At 39.8% G+C, this 19,359-nt stretch overlaps 1 protein-coding gene across 1 annotated transcript in view; it reads right to left on the bottom strand.

The window, feature by feature from the left end:
• fat2 (FAT atypical cadherin 2) overlaps window positions 1-19,359 on the bottom strand; it is a 104,979-nt gene that overhangs the window by 30,089 nt on the left and 55,531 nt on the right. The window contains exons 17-22 of the mRNA XM_079352340.1: window positions 11,070-11,281; window positions 8,547-8,684; window positions 8,237-8,380; window positions 3,093-3,290; window positions 1,601-2,201; window positions 895-1,095 (exon numbers count right to left, since the gene is read on the bottom strand). Of these exons, the coding sequence (XP_079208466.1) occupies window positions 895-1,095; window positions 1,601-2,201; window positions 3,093-3,290; window positions 8,237-8,380; window positions 8,547-8,684; window positions 11,070-11,281 (1,494 nt within the window). The remainder of the gene's footprint in view (window positions 1-894; window positions 1,096-1,600; window positions 2,202-3,092; window positions 3,291-8,236; window positions 8,381-8,546; window positions 8,685-11,069; window positions 11,282-19,359) is intronic.

The following is a 19,359-nucleotide window of genomic DNA, read 5'->3' as shown; positions in this document are numbered from 1 at the left end:
AGATGAAATGTATAATGTTGGACAATAGAGAGATCTTATTTCCATTCTGTATAAGGACACAGTGTCAGACTGCCAAGTATCGCAAGAATGAAAATGAGTGTGCCAATGTGATGTAAAAGTAGGAGCACTGACTGGAAGGAGATCAGTGTTATTAAAAAGATGAACGAGGGCTTTTTTTACTGGATGTACTGTATTACTCATCCTGATGTGTGCGAGAAGTGTTAAATTGTTTTTGCTTTTTGTATTCCATCACAAATCTTTTTTTCTATAAAAAATGTAATGAATCAGTATTAAGTGTGAGTTATTTCTTTGAGCCTCTCAGTGCTGTCACATTTGCTGATCTGAAGTTTGAAAAAAAAACATAGATTTTAAAAACAAACACCAGAAAATATCTGTTTTTCTAAGAAAAAGTGCAAATGTAGGCGGAGGTGAACGTATGCAAACCTCAGCTGAACCTCTGTGTGGTTTCATTTTGCACAACTACACCCACGGTGAGAGGAAATGTCAATGGAGGACAGCGTGCACTCTCTGTGTGGATGTTAACTGAGTTGAGAGAGTTGACTCTGCAGGGGCTCACGTACGACTCGTTTTTCTAATTCATCGAGGCGGTTGCGAACTGGATCAATTGTCAGAGAAGCGGGGGGATGCAGCTGCTGCGTGTTTGCGGCGGCAGACTCATCCAGCTCTTCTCCAACAGAAGAGGCTGATGAGCTGTGTTAGGGTGTCTCACTAAATTGTCTTCCTGCTGATAAAAAGGCCGCCGCTTCCCCTTTGGTATACACACACACACACACACACACACACACACATGCTCAATAAGCACATGCACTCCCTCATTACCGCTTCTCCGAAGAATATTTCATGCAGACACACACACAGCATAGACAGACGTACCGTTACAGGGGCAGATGCTCTCCCAGGTGTGATGTGGGGTGATGTAACCGGCTCGGGCCGTGGTGAAATGGCTCATTCTTTCCCCTTTCAGACGGACGGCGTTCCTGCAGCCTCGGGGCGGGCAACCGGTACCCAGACACCCGTTGTGGCTCACCCTGAGGATGCTGAGACCCAGAGAGTCCTCCATCTCTGATATGATGCCTGCATCAAAGAGTTGGACTTTCAGACGGCATATTCAAAGACACTCTTGATCTCGCGGTCATTAACTGACTCACTTTGTGTCCAGTGCGATGGCTCCATACTTCCTATTTTTTAAAAACTGATTTGATCTATTGAACAAGTAAATCTGCCCTTCATAGACTTCACTCTTAAAAGTTTAACTTGATTTAAATACCTCCAGTCCCATAACATTTAATCTCAACTGCTTTCTATAATAGTTAGTGTCTTTGTGTTTTGTGAGTGAGGTAAATGTTCATACCTTTAAATTTTATCTACTTATCAGTTTTGGACAAGATTAAGAGAATCAGCTCCACAATACATTATCTTTTGTCTATATCGTGTTGTAATATAGACGTGCACATTTGGAATTTATTTTCTTATTTAAAATGTTTCAGACATAATTTCTGAATATCATGCATTATTTCCTGTGGGTAGTGAATATCCCCATTAAAACATTTTTTTTTTATGGTTAATAAATATTCATCACCTGCAAGTTTGCTGGTTGGCAGAGAATGGATTGGTCCACCCTGTGGTCTCCAGATCAGCAAGGCCTCCAGGACCCGGGTGTCAGGTAGCTGCTGCAGACTGGCCAGGTGTAGCTCCTGTCTGGGTACACCGAGAGCCAGTCCCAGGCTGCGCTGGAGTCCTCTCCAGTGATCTCCCAGAAACTCCTCTGGAGTTAAACCGAGCAGCTGCAGGGTCATGCCGGAGTCCAGCGTCCTCTGATCAGCTGCCCACACATGGACTTTGACCCCGGTCCACACGCTAAACTTCCCATCAGTCACACTGATGTTCAGGGAGTACGAGCCCTCCTCCAGGTTTTCATCCGCCCAGATTTTACCATCATTGGAGTCGACAGAGAACTTGCCCTGGTCTGGGTGTTCTGACACCAACTTGTAGGTCAGGACGTCTTGCAGGTCCTGGTCTGAGGCGTGGAGCCTGCCGATGACCCTGTTGGCAAACAGCCTGCCGGAGGTCGTGATGAAGACTTCCAAAGGCACCACTGTGGGGGGGTACTTGCTCTGCTCAGTGACATTGATGTTGACCACACAGATGGATGAGAGGGGAGGGTGTCCACTGTCTGTCACCTGATTGGTACATTGATAGCACACAAAACAACACAAACGTTACACTTCATATTTCCAGATTTATACAAATTACAATGGATTTTATAATTCAGTAACTGCCTTTTCATTATGAGAGTGAAACCAGAAGATCAATACCACATTAATGTCTGAATATAATAAGTCAGCTGTAAACTTCAGTTTAAAGATGGTTAACATTTATGCCATGGTTACATGTTAACAATAAAAAGTAGGTTTTATTTTATTTATCCTAATTAATAGCATAATTGCTGCGTGCACAATTGTTGTGTAGTAAATTGCCTTAGTTTTGCTTGTATTTTATAAATGAAACAGCTAAAGAGGACTAAAGAGGATTTTTATTTTATTTTATTTTATTTGTTTATTTGAGCAGTTGTAATTCTGCTCAAAAGGAGTGGGCCGAAGCAGAAGCTGATGACTCACATTGACCATCAACTGAACTGTCTAGTTCTTTAAAAGTGAAATGAGCCATTAAAAGCTGCAGAGGTGTTGTTCTTTTCCATCACCGTGCCCCCCTTTCCTGACAGCACATTTAACAACACAGCAACTTGGGCCTCAAGAGACCCTCTACAGTGTATCAGCATTTTACCACTGAACCAGGAATACAATAACAACTTTGTTCATTCTCTAGTGTGACAATGTGTGAGATTGTCTTCTTATTGGAAAGAGATACCAGCAAAAAAGTGAATCTCAAAGGCATTTGAGATGTATTTTGACGGTGATTTGAGAGATTCTTTTTCAAACCCTCAGGGTGAAAACAGTGCAGGAAAAAGACAAAAACGTCTAAAAAGTGATGAGTAAGCAGGGATTCAGAGGGGCAACACAGAGCTTGTAAATCAATCAAATTCAGGTCTGTATACATTTGTAGATTCTTACCTGGATCTTGAGCTGGTGATTGGGTTTGACTTTCTTTCTCAAAGGAGCAGAGAGCAACAGCAGGCCTCCCTGGTCGACATGGAAACGGCGGTCCTCGTTGCCGCTGACGATGTGGAAAGAGAAAGGTGCACCGTTTCTGGGCGTGTCTCTGTCCTTCACCACAAGCTGAAGTATGCTGCTGCCAACTGACTCTCCCTCCTGCACAAGATGCAAAGTTCTTTAATTTTTTAAAAATATTTGTTGTTATCAAGCCTTTCCAATTAGATGCAACAGAAGTACAACTGATAATTGCAAAAAAAAATACTAGGTGCCTTGTACTTGTATTTCTGTTGCTGTGGTATTAAAGCAGACATCAATAATGTTTGATTTTAACTAGAATGGTATCAACGTTTAAAATTCTGTAAATGTGACACCCATAGTCTGTTTTCAGATGTCAGTGATTCATTCAAAGACACTCCACCACAAGAGCTGTCATCTGCCGAGGCTACACCTCTCACAACACACTCATTTGTTATAGTTACTTTATTTGAATTTGATTGTTCAACAAAGTAGCTCATCAATACTTTATGGCAGCTCCCTGTATTAAAAATACTGTACCACCAAGGAAATAAAGCCCTTAATTTTTCACCATGACGGATAAGCTATCAACAGCCATCTTAAATGCTCTGTCTTGTTGATTTTTATTGGCCTGCTGAAGTTAATAGAAAGCAGCATTTCCCTAGAAGCGGGGTAATCAATCTAAAAACTTACAGCATACTTTAGAAGATGAGGCGGCAATGCAATACAAACAATTTGGAGTTAATGGGCTACAACATGAAAGAGCACCAGTGTGGTCTTTCAAATTTCAATTAGAGCCCGTATCATAAAACACAATCCTGTTTTTGCAAATAATGGCTCCATCAGAGAGTATGAGATACACACAAAGTTATACAAAAATGGAAATCAGAGTTGGGAGTGGTTCAGCTTCAATGCACAGGTTTTCCAGTTTGATCCAGTCTGGGACTGAAGCGTCAAGCGATAGATCATCTATCTGCCCCTCTACCCTTGACCCTTGTACTATCACAGCACCAAAGTTCCCAGTTAGGAGCGATTTGGACGTGCTAAAAATAAACTCTGATGCAGGGGTTGTTAAGAAATAATTGTAAGAGCACCTAATCCACATATCGAGGATGAATCAAATTCAATAAACTGATTGGATAGGGCCAGTTATTTACTGAGCTGAATTCCCGTCATGGTCAACCGTTTTCCCTTTTCCACCTCTCTGTGGTTTCTGACATTGCAGTGCGCCTAATTTCATTATATCACTTTGCTAATCTACACCAAGGCAATACACTACATACAGGCATGGTGGAACTTTCAAACAAGCTATGTAAATTTAAAAAAGAGAAAGAAAAGAAAAGTAAAACAAGAAAAGAAGCAAGAGAGTAGCGTACATATCTATACTGGATCCTTTTCTTTCATGAGATGTACAGTACTGGTTGCATAAATAAGTTATTCCAGTGGCATTTAAAACTGCTGTTTGTCGATTTTATGTGGGGTTATAGCATTAGTATTGTTAGATAATCCATTCTGGTCTGTTGAGCGTGAATTCTGATCGTGGACCCTGCATGACTTGGTCTGATCATATCCATCCGACAAAAAGACGTCTAAATCATTTTACAAACAATTTTTCAAACACATTTTTACGTCAAATCGTTTTTTTTCCCAGGTAATTATCCCTGTATATGTGGGAATGCAGTTAAAATACTCTAATAACAAGGATGTTTAAAATCTCAAACTTGTCAATTTTTGTAAATTAGAATGATTTTGAGTGCGCTAATATGTGAATAAAGAAAAAATGCTCTTTTCTCTAATGCCCATCTATTTGAATCACATGATGGATGCAGTGTGGTACAGAGCTGAACAGATGCTATAGTTGGGAAGTTGTAAACATGGATTGTTCATATGTCAGTGTTGAGCAGGCTGTGTGGTAGACAAACTTCAGGAGAAGTCGAAAACAACAGGGATGCAAAAGGATAAATCACTTTTTGGTAGCCTTCTGTATAGAGGCAGTCTCAAAAGATACTTAACTACCTGTCCATCTGCTGCATGAAGACAGTACTCAAATTCTACTGCAGCCTGATATGGTGCAACGCTCACTGAAACAGATGTGCTGGTCATAAAATGTGCGCCTCGAACAGTGACAAGTACTCAAACAATAGCTACAAGAGAGAGGAAGCCACAACTGCAACACCTGTCTGACAATAATGACAACTCCTTCCCACAGTTTGAGCAACATCCATCTGCTCAGTGACCTCCAGGCTTTCTTCATCAGGTTGTGAGCCGGCTGCGGAAACATCAGCAGATGGGACGATATCACAGAGTTTGGATTCATCACCACACAGCGCAGACGTTTTGGCTCATGAAGCAGCTATTCTATGACAATATGGGAGTTTCTCAGCTGGCAGAGCTGCAGCAGGTGGAGTGATGGAGGACTGGCAGAGGAAATTTTAATTGTCCAAGAGAAACAGCCAGGAACTTTGTGACAGGCCAGCTGGAGGCATGTACACACACATGCATAGACATACCAGTGTTTTCAAGAGATGCTTGGATTCTGTTCTGTCCTTTCTGACACTTATTTCAATACTTATCAATGTCAACAAATACTGAGCTGATATCAGTGCAAGTTAGAGTTAAAGGACACAACGAAATTAAGTTACATGTTTTACATTTCTGACTGAACTTGGCACTTACTGTAATAGCTTTTGTTAAGAGAGTTAACCAACAGTTAAAGGTTTTAAATACAACCGTAGAAATACACTTCCTGTCAAGAAGGTCTGTCTGGGGTCTAAAGGAGGTAGTAAAAATGCAAAGGAATGTCCAAATGGTTCTTCTCTGTGATTGTGAAATGTTTGTTTTGGTGATTTTTACATTTTCTATTTCGATATCTTTCTGTTCTCTGTCATGATGTTGTGTAAAGCTCTTTGCTGTGTTGCTGAAATGTGCTATAAACGTGCCAAATCCACAAAAGGATTGCACTGCTTTTGCAGGTGCTTAACCTGTGCCTTTGACCGGAAAAAAATGTTTGGAAACCACACAGCACGTGGGGCAAAGACTGAACTGCACACAAATTGCACACTATCTATTTAAATTAGGCAATATTCATACATTTGGTGCAAAATTGTGTAAATCCTATGTAAATTAGCCTTGTTGCTTATTTATGCAGAGCAGGACAACTTTGTGGGAGTGTTAGCACCTGCATATCATCAGTGCATATTTTTTTTGCTAAAATGAGGCAGAGATATTTCTGCATAATTCATGTGCTATTTGGCACAATCCATTCTTAGTGGATCTTGACCCAGAGAATGGCCACCATGTACTTAGCTTGACAATCATTCAACCATGAGAAAGAATAATTTATAAGTTCTGTAAAGAGAAGACGTTGATTTGTGCAGTTTTATGTTGATCCTGAGGCCCGCTGTGGACGAAACAATAGGTCTAATCTTTGTGTTGTTTTTGCACCATAAATGTGTCAGATATGCTTTAAACAAAAACTCATCTTCCTTCCTTTAAACACTCATATCTATCACTTGAATAAGCATGGATAAGTAAACAGGTGTAAATAATAAACCTTAGTTTTGATGGTCTTGTTTGCTGTTGTATATTTGGCTCATAAAGAAACATTAGTATTAATTTAAGTCTGTTAAATAACCACTAGATATTCCTCTCAGTGGCTTTAAGAGCGCTGGAAAGGCTGAAGCAGCTTCAGTCATTTTTATCTGTTAAACTGCAGCGTCAGATTGTTTTGGATTGAAGGAGACTTCTGTTTAAAACAATAAAAGTTATTAGAGTAACAAGCTAACAATAAAAATCAGGATGGAGGAATAAGCACAGTATTTACAATCTGAGCCAACATTAGCACCTTTAAGCTTGCAGCCCCGCCCACCTGCTGTGTTAGCTGATGCTTCGGAGCAAGACTAAATTTAATTCAGAGTATCTTTCAAGCAAAGGTAAGAAGCAATGAATTCCAGAAAAACAAGTTGAATCTGATAAATTCCTGTAGCTGTCTGGTGCATAGATCAGCATACAGGCCAATACAGCTATACATTGTAGGAATTTCTAAACTTGTGCAAAAGTATGACTCACTGACACACACGCTGATCCAAGCTTTTAAAAGTGAAGATTAACTACCAGGTAAAGTTTTTTTTTTTAAATAGACTCAACCCGTTTTTCACAGGACCTAGATGAGAGAGTGTCACTAATGTCCTACATATCATGACAGTTGATCCTCCTGCCGCTTTGATCCCTACATCGTTCAGAAACACGGCTCTGGTTCTGCCTCTATGGAGAGTCTCTCTCTTGAACTCTCAGCACACCGTTTTAATGAGCTCTCGGCTCCGCAGTCATGACGGAGCAGCACTTACAAGTCGGCATTTTTTTTTCACTGGAGTGTCAGAGAAGGAGTGGGAAAGAGTTATAATGATACCAAAAGAGATGGATTGGAATAGAGTGACTGATCTGGAGTGATTTCTCCTTAATTAACTTCAGTCAATAGTTCATCCGTCTTCATTATCGCCTCATTAGGCAGGCAGGAGCAGCGCAGGTGGACTTTTACAGCTTGGCCTGAGAAATGTTTCAGCACCTTTGACGTCAGTTTTTCGGGGAATACCTTGTCTTTTTAACAGGAATACAGATGAGCCAAACTGGCTTTACTGAGGAGGGGAAAAACCTGCTCATATTCATGTAAAAAGCACAAGTCCCCTCGAGACACGAGAGGTATCTGTATGAGCTGATGAGCAGGAGAATTCTTCCTGGAGCTTTCTATGTTGGAATTTTATTCGTCATATTACCTTTTGATGATACAGTTTTCCATATTCGGCCACTTTTTTATGCATATACTGCTGATGTCAAATAATGACTGAATTAAGGTCAAGAAGTATTCTGCTAATTAAAGGATGGTTGAAAACTGTGATGAGATATTTTTGCTAAATGTTCATGTAAGCATTCAGATGTTTGGGGGATTAAACACGACACGACATTACACAGTACCATTCACCTTTGCAGGTAAAGTACTCTCAGTTGAAACATCGATGCAGTCTCAGATTACGCAATATGCCATATACTCGTGCACAGAGATGTTGCATGTGATGATCTGCTTGTCGTACCTGCAGCAGCAGACTGTGGTTGATCTGTGAGAAAACAGGAGGGTTGTCGTTGACGTCGGTGACTGTGATGGTGATGAGAACTGCCGAAGACAGAGAAGGATTTCCTTCATCTGCAGCCTGCACCGTCAGAGAGTAATGAGGGATCTGGAGAGGAGATAGAGATGGAAATCATTCAGTGTTCATCGGTTATACAACCCTTTTTTAGACAGCTTTTGTTCTTGTTATGCTTTGCTTTTTGCTGTTGCAACACATTCATTAATCTTTCCTGATTTCCTGTGTGTCACCAATAAAAGTGTTTCCCCACACTGACCTCCTCTCTGTCCAGTGCAGTGCGTACGGAGATTTCCCCGCTACGAGGGTGAATGGAGAGCTGCTGCAGAGGGTCTCCACTCACTATGGAGTAACGCAACAGATTGTTGATGGGACCATCCAGATCAGTGGCTGTCACCTGGAAGCAGAGGAAGGAGAGGAGAAGAATCAGAGCTCATTTCATGCAAAGATATTCCCTTTGGTCTTTCTTCTTCCTGAGACATGTCAGAGTAGAGGTCAGACTATAGATCATTTAAAGCAACGACAAAGCCTTGTGATAGTAAAGTAAGGTCGCTAAGTCAGTCACAAAACAGCCCCTCTGACGCTGGATAAAGACACGTCAGCAGAGCGGATCTCTGCTCATTCAAAGGTTTGACTGAAGATCCTTGTGTTGAAGGACATTCTCTTCACTGAGGGCATAAACATCTAACAACAGACTCTAGATTAATGAAGCAGAAAAGGTGTTCATCTGAACTTCTGTGGCCTGATTTTGGTGATTCTTCACAGATGTTAGTTTTTTCCTTCTTCGTGCTTTTTGTCTTTTTAAGCCTAAAACATAAACAAATATATTTGCTTGTTGGGATGTGGGAGCTTCCTGCTAAAAAGACATCAGATTATGGTTTGTTAATAAGTTTGTATACACTTTGTATTAAGGTATACCTATTCACCTAGTTGCTGAAGTTCTTTAAAAACACCGTCAGATGACTGGTGTTTATTTTTAATTTTGCTGAGAAAGTAGACCTTATGATCCAGTATTAGCTCAGACAAAATATATTAGCCTCTTTAGCATAGCTTTGAAACAGATTCCGTTTTGTATTCATCTATGATTTTGCTCTTCTTGTTTTCTTTTGTTTTATCCTGTGCTGTTCTATCTGTAATTGTTGGGATTGTTTGGATTGGTTTTCTTTTTTTGTATCTGTTGTTGAGTTAGATGCAATTTAAAGGCCTTCCTTAAAACCCCAAAAAGATATTTGTTGAAATGACACAATCAGGAAAATGCATCGAAATCAACATGGCCACACAGCTGGGGGAATGCGTCTAAAAAAGCATTCTTTCTTCAGGCGACCGCTTTCTGCTGCAAACGCCCTCTACTCATTGAAAACTATTGAAAAATCACGTTTAGTGAAAAATCACTAAACAAAAATGCAAAAGTTGGACATGGGGCCTAACTCTGCTTTTTTCTTTCACTTATCGTCAAATTGTCGTTAAGTGCTTTTTTCTGTTTTCCGCAAAATAATTGTATTAATTATCTTCATTAGGCAGCACTGACAAAAAATTACAGGTTCAATTTTATATGCAAAGACACTTTTTTTATAGAAAAAATGTGGGTTTAAAAAAAGACAGCAGTGACTCATGATGGAGCTATATTTTAATATCCATGTTCTGAGCTCATCCTGTCCTTGTTTTTCTATTAATTGTCTCCATTTTATCTCAATGCTACAATGGGTCCTCTTCTTTGCCCCCTGACAGACGACACTCTGCCTAAATGACTTGAAAACAGTCAAAACATTTCATGCACGCGTCAAATTGTGTAAATGGAGAGATGTGAACGTGGGGCGGGTGAAGAAAAATGTCAAATATGAAACCATGTGATTACAGACTCATCATTGAGCTGTGATGCGACCATCAGCGAGCCACTGAGCTGTGTTATTGCCATGTTATCTCTGCTGCCGTGCTGACAGATGACGTCTGACATGTGGCATAAATATGTTTCTACACGTGACTGTGGGATTTTATGTGTTTTTTTTTTCTTTTACACGATTGCCATCAAAAGGCTTGCTGTGCTATTGTTCCATGAATGGAATGATCAATATCTCTGAGTTGTGTTGAATTCCTTTTTTTCCAGTAAAACCCTGTGAGCGTGTAATCTTTTTTCCATTAACTAAATCATCAGCAAGCTGCCAGCTGTCAGACACTGCAGTGTTACTCACGTGTGTTTTGTGTGTGCTTTCATAAACAACACCTTTTTATATGTAACACCTTTGCTATGGGTGATGTGTGTGGGTGTGTGTGTGTCTGTGTGTGTGTGTGTGTGTGTGTGAAGGCAGATTGCGCGAACTGGTCCTTGAATTAAATCAAACCTGAATTATGTACTTAATTTAAAGCCAATTCAGTGATTCAATTCAAGGTTACTGATGTTCTTGCGTCTCTGATGTACGGATGTATTGTGTGTATGTTCTGCATACTTGAAGAATTCCTCCTAAAGTGATTTATTAAATGCAACCTTGAATATTTAGTTTCACCCTTGCTTCCTTGAGTGCTCTTAAGTCTAAAACTGTAGACCACCTCTTTGTATTTTGTAAGAAAAGTCAGCGTGAAAAGGGGGGGGGGGCTGCATGAGTCAGAGTTGATCTTTTAAACTGATTTAAAATTTCCCGAAGACAATGTACCCTCTGCAAATATTTCAATTCCTTCATTTTGACTGAACTGTCCTGAGCAATCTGTCAATTTCTTGGTGTCTGTTTACATTTATATGAAACCACCTCACAAGTATCTTCACGTGCAACTGTTTTCTTTCCCCTACCTTCATCACCAGGCTTCCAGGTGTCAGATCCTCTGATACCTCGGTGCTGTAGTCGCCTTGTCCGAACACCGGAGCATTGTCGTTCACGTCTGTGACGTTAATGATCACCGTGGTGATGTCACTGAGGGACGACTTGCCCCGACTCCCCTCCACGGACAGGAAGTGCTCACGAGAAACTTCAAAGTCGAGTGGAGCAATGAGGGTCAGCAGTCCTGCAAGTCCCCAAAAAAATACTGAAGGTCATTCACAGCATTAAAACAAACAAACAAAAAAAAATGTGCCCATGATGTGTTAGCGTTTGGCTTCATGGAGAGCTGGGACTGATGGGAATTTGATCAATATTTTTGAGATGTTTCGTGATTACAAATGATGCCGCATAATTCATAAAGATGACAGACTGGGGTGTGTACAGAAATCCACTTTAAAAACATGAAAGAATAATCAAATCTAATCCGTTAAAGATCAGCAGCTCACACTGACTGGAAATGTTAGACAGACATTCTTTCACACATTTGAAACCCTCAGCACGACTGCTTTTCACTTATGATCTGTATTCATCCGCTGTGTGTGTAAACGACCGGGAGGCTGCTCTGCATGAATGCACATCACATTGAAATTCACAGTGAGTGTTACAGAGAGTGGTAAACATAATATACAGCTTCAAATGAATGGTCTCATGGTGCAAAGAGGGTTCTTTGGATGTTAATACCACCATAAGTCAAACATGTACCGTATGTTCTGTGTGTGTGTGTGACATCATGTGACATGTAGTGAAGCCTCTCTCCTCCGTCAGCTCAGTGAAGCTGTGAGTTTAACCTTTCTGGATCTATAAATCTCTCCCAGCCGCTCATGGCCGTCCTCGTGTGATATCTGTCATCCACAAGACAACTTGAACCTCACTTTATGGCGGCGATAAAAGAGGCGTCAGAGTCTTGAAGACGAAATAGTGTGTCATGTCTACTCCTTCAGGTTGTGATGGTTTGAGGTCCTCATCTATCTGACCCGCTGTCAAACTGCTTTAACTTAACAGACAGACCTCTTCACCTCCTCCTCCTCCTCCTCCTCCTCCTCCTCTGCAGAGCCTCGTTAGTGTTTGCTGTGAGGTTTCAAGAGACGTCATAGACACGAGGACTGACAGCTACACTTATAAAAGCTGACTAATCAATCGATAGATATCAGATTGAATTAATTGGGGACACCAGTATCAGTAAATGTAGTATAATCTGTGTGTTTTCTCTGGTTCTAATATACAGATATTTGTATTTAAATAAAATAAAAACAGTTTGTATGCATCATATCGCCCGTCTTTCTAAAATTCAAATGATGATTTGATGATTTGTTTATGGAAGAAGAAGTATTCTTTCGTCAGGTATTCAGCAGGATTCCTCCAGATATGGACATCAGCATAAATTATCACAGCGTGTATTTTCTAAGCAGCTTCTACTGTTATGGCTAAACAAACAAAAAAAAAAAAAACGACAATGTTTGATTAGAATAATGTATTGCAAACCTAAATTTATTAGAAACATCGAGCCTTTTTGATTTCACAGCCTATATTTAGGTAACTTTGCTTTTTATGCAAAGAAACTTGAACTGAAAGCATTACTTGCAAACCTTTCATGAGCTCCAGACTTTCCTGTAATAACATTATAAGCCTTCACACCAGGCAGCGGTTAAAATGATGTACAATTCCTGGATCTATTAACCACTTTCCCCCCGTCTTCCTGAGCTTTTCATACTAAAAGCCTGTCTCACTCATAAATTAACCAAATCATGTCTCTCTCAGTTGCCAACAAACCAAATCTAAACGTGTAATTTGTGTTCAGGTGAGCCAGCCGCCGGCAGCTTTTATAGATATGATTGTTTGGAGACGGGAGACAGGCTGTAAATTGTTTAAACATTTTTAAGTTTATTACTGTGAACAAGTCTGAGAAGACAGGACCCTTCTGTTTGGAAGCTCATTAAAACCACATGAAGGAAGGTGGCGTATCTGTGGATCGAAGCAGCCGCACCAGAACCAGCAGCAGCGGTGTCATATCCAGCAGAGTGCGCGGGCTGCCAGCCAGTCTGCTGAAGCACACTTCATTAAGATAAAACAAAACGGGATCCAACACAAACAACCATCTAACACTGCCCTCAAACTAAACTCCTCCAGGTTTCAACAAGTAAATTATTGGTGTCTCAAACACAGCGCACAGATTTCACTTTATTGATTTTTATGAGATCAAGGAGTGTAGTACCACCAGCCGGAGTCAGAGTGAACCAAGCTTCTTTATTTATACAGTTATTTATTCATTTTGTACCTCTTTCCACTACAAGAATACTGATTGAGCTGAACTTTCTATTTTCTATTAATGTCTTTTGCGTCTCATTCATACTTTTTTGTAGAATTCTTTCCGGTCAGAACATCCACAACCTCTACTTTAAATCCTTTAGACCCATTAAAAACCTCACTCATGGGAGTCTGGCTGACGAGAAAGGTGGTTTCTACATTTTTAATCAGGTCTGAGTCACTCGTAAGGCCTTGATCCTGTTATTATCTCGGGGTTTCTTAAACCAGTGTGAATTGTTTTGGAAATTCACAAACAGGACAGGAACTAATGGATTGACAGAATTGCCCTTTTTACTTAAAAAAAATGAAAAAAAATATAATAAATGTGCTCATCTATTTGCTGCGATTCTTGATTACACAGTTCTGTGCACTCTATGCACAGATCTGATGAAACAGATCATGTTTCATCAGATCTGCTCCCTTTTAATGTGAAGTCGGCGAGCTGTAAAACATGCAGCAAAGAGTGTTTATTCCTCAAGGCTGCTTACTAACAAAGCAACACAAACAAAAGTGAACATAGACTGGAGGTCTGAAAAGTCAAGCCAATAAGAAAGAGTCTAAAAACCTAAATATTTCAAATGTTAGAGATGAGGAGATTTCATTGATGTTTTTTGCCCCAAGAGGGAAATCTGCCAGTTTCAAGTCATTTCATACATAGTTCTACGTTCATAGAGGGGGCAGCAATAATGTTACAAGGACATATTAAAAGGCGAATTGTGATATAATTCTGCATTTAAGACCCACTTTTAATTCTTAATATTTTGTGTAAAAAAAGAAGAACTCTAATTTTCCATTTACTGAACAAAAGCCTCGCAACTGATTTGAACTCCATCCACCAGCCGTCACTGCCCCAAGCTAGAAAAGCTTTAGATCCTTTTCTTCATAAAAACTAAATCTTTTGTATCATTAATGTAAACAGTTCTCACAATCCTTCAGATTTCCCTCCACATTTCACACGATGCAATCTCAGAGCAGAAACCACCAGAGGCAGACAGTCGTGTTCATGCAGGTTATTATGCTAATCTGACTCCGAGGTGTATTGTGTCAGTGACTTATTGCTATTGGAATCCTGCATAGTGTCTTTTGTACAAGCAGAGATGAGGTTTATGTGCGACTTCACAGCAGCTCGGTCTCCCCCGCTGCCAACGTTCTGTCAATACGGGCTCGTATCTGTCGGAGTTCAGTGTTTTTCTCAAAGCAGTCTCAGCTCAATCCGCTCAGCGTAATGTGACTTCTCAAGGGGTAGAAAGTGAGTGAAGGTCATTTGTCTTTGTCAAGACTCGGTTCCTCACACGCCATTGTTTAAACCACACATGTAAGACAATAAAATTGAGCATTTATTAAGCCGTTTTCGAGACTCAGATTAATTAAATAACGTCCTAATTAAAGAGTAAAAAACGTTTTCCTTTGATTTCTACTTGTGACCTCTCTCTTGTCCTACTTTTCCTCTCATAATTGCAACATCTGAAGTCCCTGATATTCTTCAAAACTTCAAAGAACACTTTTCCTTTTACATTACATTTCATGTCTGAGGGGCATTAACAGCTGAAAACATCTTGTTGAGCTATCTTCAGTCATCAGTAGCATTCCTGAGCCCAAAACCAGCCATTGACATTCCTGAAAGATTTGACGCAGCAAAAACTGAATGTAATGTCTCTTATACTAACTGTCCACTTAAGGTGTAAACCCCAATATGTTACCATAAAGTAGCACAGAAGAAGACACTCTAATAAGGATGTGGACAGACTAAAAACAGCTGTTTTGTGTCAGATGTTGACGGAGCGATGAAGTACAAATCACAGAGTCCAGTTCAAATAACAGAAGCACACATTTAAAAGACATAGGAAATGTTGAAACACCACACAGAGGATTTGACTACAAAATGACAAACATGTACAAGACTGGAAAGAAATGACCGTTGTCAGTGTTGTATCATTGAACTCAGGCAAGGAGCAGAGAAACACGCACATGTAGGAAAATAATAAACGCTTCAATGCAAATAATGGGTTCAGTGCTCTTCCTTTATCCCTGCTGCATTATTAATACAATCATTCACAAGGATATGAAGCTTCAGTTTGACTCACAGTAGTAGGGTCTGTCTTAAGGAGGCTGAAAACACAGGTTACTCTCTCTGTATTAGTTTAGCCGTGACTGTACATGTGACACAGACATATCGTAATATTTCAATATGTCTCCATAGCTCCCTCCAATGTTTGGAATTCTGGGATGCAGTACCCGTTTTAAACACTAGGTGTCAGAGTTACATATTGCTCCTTTAAATCTAAACTTTAACTCCCAAAGACATGTGAACATTCCTCTGGGGTTCAGCAACATACTAAGCCCTGTCTTTGGGTGAATCCCTGTCCGTCTGCACATGAACACTGTTCACATGATGAGTGTTTCTGATCAGTGGTCTGAGTTTGTGAGATTTACAGTTTACACCATGGCCCTTCACAGTATCCTTGGAGGAGCTTACTGATGACGCAGAACATCAATAATTTAGTTTAAAATTTGGAATCATTCTCTGGACTTCAAAGAAACTAAACTCATAAATTATCCACAGCGGACTCATCGAACCCGTGAGTCATCCTCTCTACGTCACGACTGAAAAGAGGAGAAAAACTATGTACTGTATAAATGTTTGAAAATAAGCAGTTCCTATTTTCAATTTTAAGAAATCAAAAGCAGCTCATCCCAAAAGTGTTTGTGTTTGTACATTTTAAAGCTGTCCTTTTAGTCATGTTGGACACATTCTTCATAAATATTAATGGAAGATTGATTTTATAGCGCTAACATGTACATCCATATTTTACAATGTTTTCACAATATTGTGCGATGGGATCAACAATGCAACACAACATGTGTTTTAACAACTTTGTACAACTAAGTAAAAGAGTTCATTGTGTATATAATCACTGTTTGTTATTTTGTTACATTTTTGTCAGTACATTTGTCTCTGAACATTTTCAACGCTGCTGAGGCCATGAATCAATTACTCAAAGAGCAGAGTGGGTGAGCTGGTTTTACTGGTTATGAATTTTCATTACTCTCTCTCTTGACACAAAAGCTGATTCAGCAGTTCAACACTGTAGAGAAAAAGATCAGTGTTACAGGTTGACTGCGAAGTGAATGGGGTTACTTAGCCGTGACTCTTGAGGTCCTAATTAGAAACAAAGCCAGATAACAGGTTGGAAAGAGGCGGTACATGCATAAGTGGTTCAGTTCCTGAAGAGTGAGTACAAACGGTGTGTGCTGAAGTTATAAGGGGATTTATTGTTCAGCAAAAGCTGTACAGAGAGAGAACACACAGAATAAAGAGTATTTTAGACTGAAGGGAGCAGTGCTTTTAATTCATCTCTCTGACAAAACATCAAAACCAAACATTCCTAAAAAAGGTCTGCGGGCAAATCTTTCTTTGAGACTTGAATAACTTTGTTTCAGACTGTTGATCGATTACACAAACATGTCTGAGGGATTATCTCAAAGCACATGCAGTCAGATCAGCATTTTGAGATACGCTTTGATTGCTTTTTTTTCTGTATGCTCAACAAAACACATTAATAAATATAAATTCTCGATGAATACATCTACAAAGAATGACCCAGCAACCTTTGCCAAGTCTGATGTATTCCTGCAAACACATGCTTATTTATCCAGTTGAGTTTTTCTTATGCGGCAGGAAGCGGTCTCAGTTTTCAATCCACTTTTCCATTGATCAGCACAATAAATCAAACAAACTCTTAGAAAAAGCCTTTTTCCCTCTACACAGCACTTCAAAAACAGCTCCTCTCTTTGACTGATGCAGAAATGTTAAATCAGTTCTCTGTATCATCACAACTTGATAATTGTAAGATCTTTTTATCTGCTCTGCTAACATAAATCTTTAAACGTTTTTATTTTATTTTGGGTTTTTTTAAGACATAAATTTTGATTACATAGGTTAAAGCTCCCCTCACGGCCTTCTGGGACAAGAATATGCTTCCAGAGTAAAATCGTGGTTGTGCTCGCTTCAGTATTCATGTTTTATCTTCTTCCACATCATCACTCTGGGGATGTTTGTGGTTAGTGTACTAAACATTTGAACATGGTCATCTTTGCTCGTCTGTGCATGAGTAATGAGTCAGTTTACGTTTCTTCATATTTATAGAACAGTGTGTCAGATTAAACTGACATACAACAACCTGCAAGCAGGAGGCTGCCGGTGATAGAACAGTCAGGCTTCTCTGAACTGGACTCTGTCCTGGGACCTCTCTCTCTTTGCTGGGGTGTTTACCTGAGTCTGAGCTGGATCATCGACTTCCGAAGAGACTTTGCTTCTCCGTTTCTCTCCCCTCTCCCTCTCTCTCTCTCTCTGTCCCTCCAAATGTCTTTTGTCTCTACTGACTTTGTTCCTTCTCTCGGTCTTATGACTACTGACAAGAAGTTGCATATTAGTAATTGAAACACTGGAGATCCTGAGTTGATGTTGTCGGTCGAATCTTTGCAATGGATCTACTCTTCACATATTCTGAATTGACTGTACAGCAACAATGTCTTCATGGTGGAGATGATTTTTGGGCTGTGACTCTTTCCAAACAGCCTCTCAGATCGATAATCGTCACACGTTTCTTATTTTCATCCATCTGTAATAATATCATTATCTAATCATTCTTTTGTCGTTATTTTGCACACGCTGCATCTTTTGTCTGTCAATCTCAGGAGAAACATCCCTCCTCTGTTGTTTCTCCTGAGGTTTTTTTTTTTTTTTCTCCACTCAAAAGGAGGTTTTCAGAAGATTTCTGTCTAAACATAGCTGCATGCTGTACAGACGGTAGAATAAAGCCCTCTGTGGATCATTTTTGAGTTAAGTTATTCTGGCCTATACAAAGAAAAAGTGCATGACTTGGTATACTGATGGGCACTTCTCTGCTTTTCAAACTTTAGAATACTCTGTGCTCTTCCCAAATAATGAAACCTAATGCAGTGGACAGTGATCAATGAGCGCGGTTCTTCTGACCAGCTGCCCTTTAATGATTTATTGGCAGTAAGCCGTGAGACAGTCTCGCACAGTCCAAAGGGCAGACCAAACTTCATCCCCTGCTGGATTTCAGAGCTTGCAGGGTTTTGGGAGTGAAGCGCCAAACTCTCTGTACTTCACTACTTTCCAAATAACTTCCAGCATCAATAATGCACCTTTTATTTAAAAGCTAAAAATAAAAAATAAGAAACAGTGTGTGGGAGATGGATCAATTTTGTGTCAGGAGATTTCACAGAAAGAAATCATAAAACTGATTTATGGCAGAAAAAAAGGGTCGATTGTTATCAGGAGAAGTGTGCAGGAAAGAGAACATCTGGTCTTTATGTCTTTTAATTATCTGTTAAAACCATTTCATCATGTGAGTAATTACAAATGGCCTTCACCTCGAGTGATGCATATTAAAAATCTCTGTTCATTTAGAGTTATTACTAATTCATGCAAACCTGTGACACATGCTGAGGACACAGGCTGCCTCCAGCCACCTTGGAGGGATATTAGATTGTTATCATTATTACGATTACATTTAAAATTTACATTTTTTGGGGGCATAAATTTGCTCATGTATTTTGTGGCACAAAAGAAGAGGACAAAACTTTTCATCAAGAGCAAACAGAGACAACGCCTTGACGTCCTCCAGCGCATCTTTCAAAAATAAAGCAAAAAAAAACCGACAACAAACAAACCCAAAAACAGCATGTTTGAAGGATTTTCTGTTTGTGTTTGACAAATGATTTATGGGAGGGAGAAATACTGATTTCCAATAAAACTCAAACACCAGAAACAGAACTGATGGCGTTAATGAACCCGGGTTGTCAACTATATTATTGTACTGTGTGTCTTTTATTTCCTTGCCTTGCTCAAGGGCACCTCAGCACTACTCCAGCTACCAGACCAACTTGCATATTTTGGTCACAGTCTTAATGGCTAAAATAGATGTTGCA

Source organism: Symphodus melops, assembly GCF_947650265.1.
Source record: "Symphodus melops genome assembly, chromosome: 9".
Classification (NCBI taxonomy): Eukaryota; Metazoa; Chordata; class Actinopteri; order Labriformes; family Labridae; genus Symphodus; species Symphodus melops.
The sequence above is the reverse complement of the archived record's forward strand: the minus strand, read 5'-3'. Positions and strand labels throughout refer to the sequence as shown.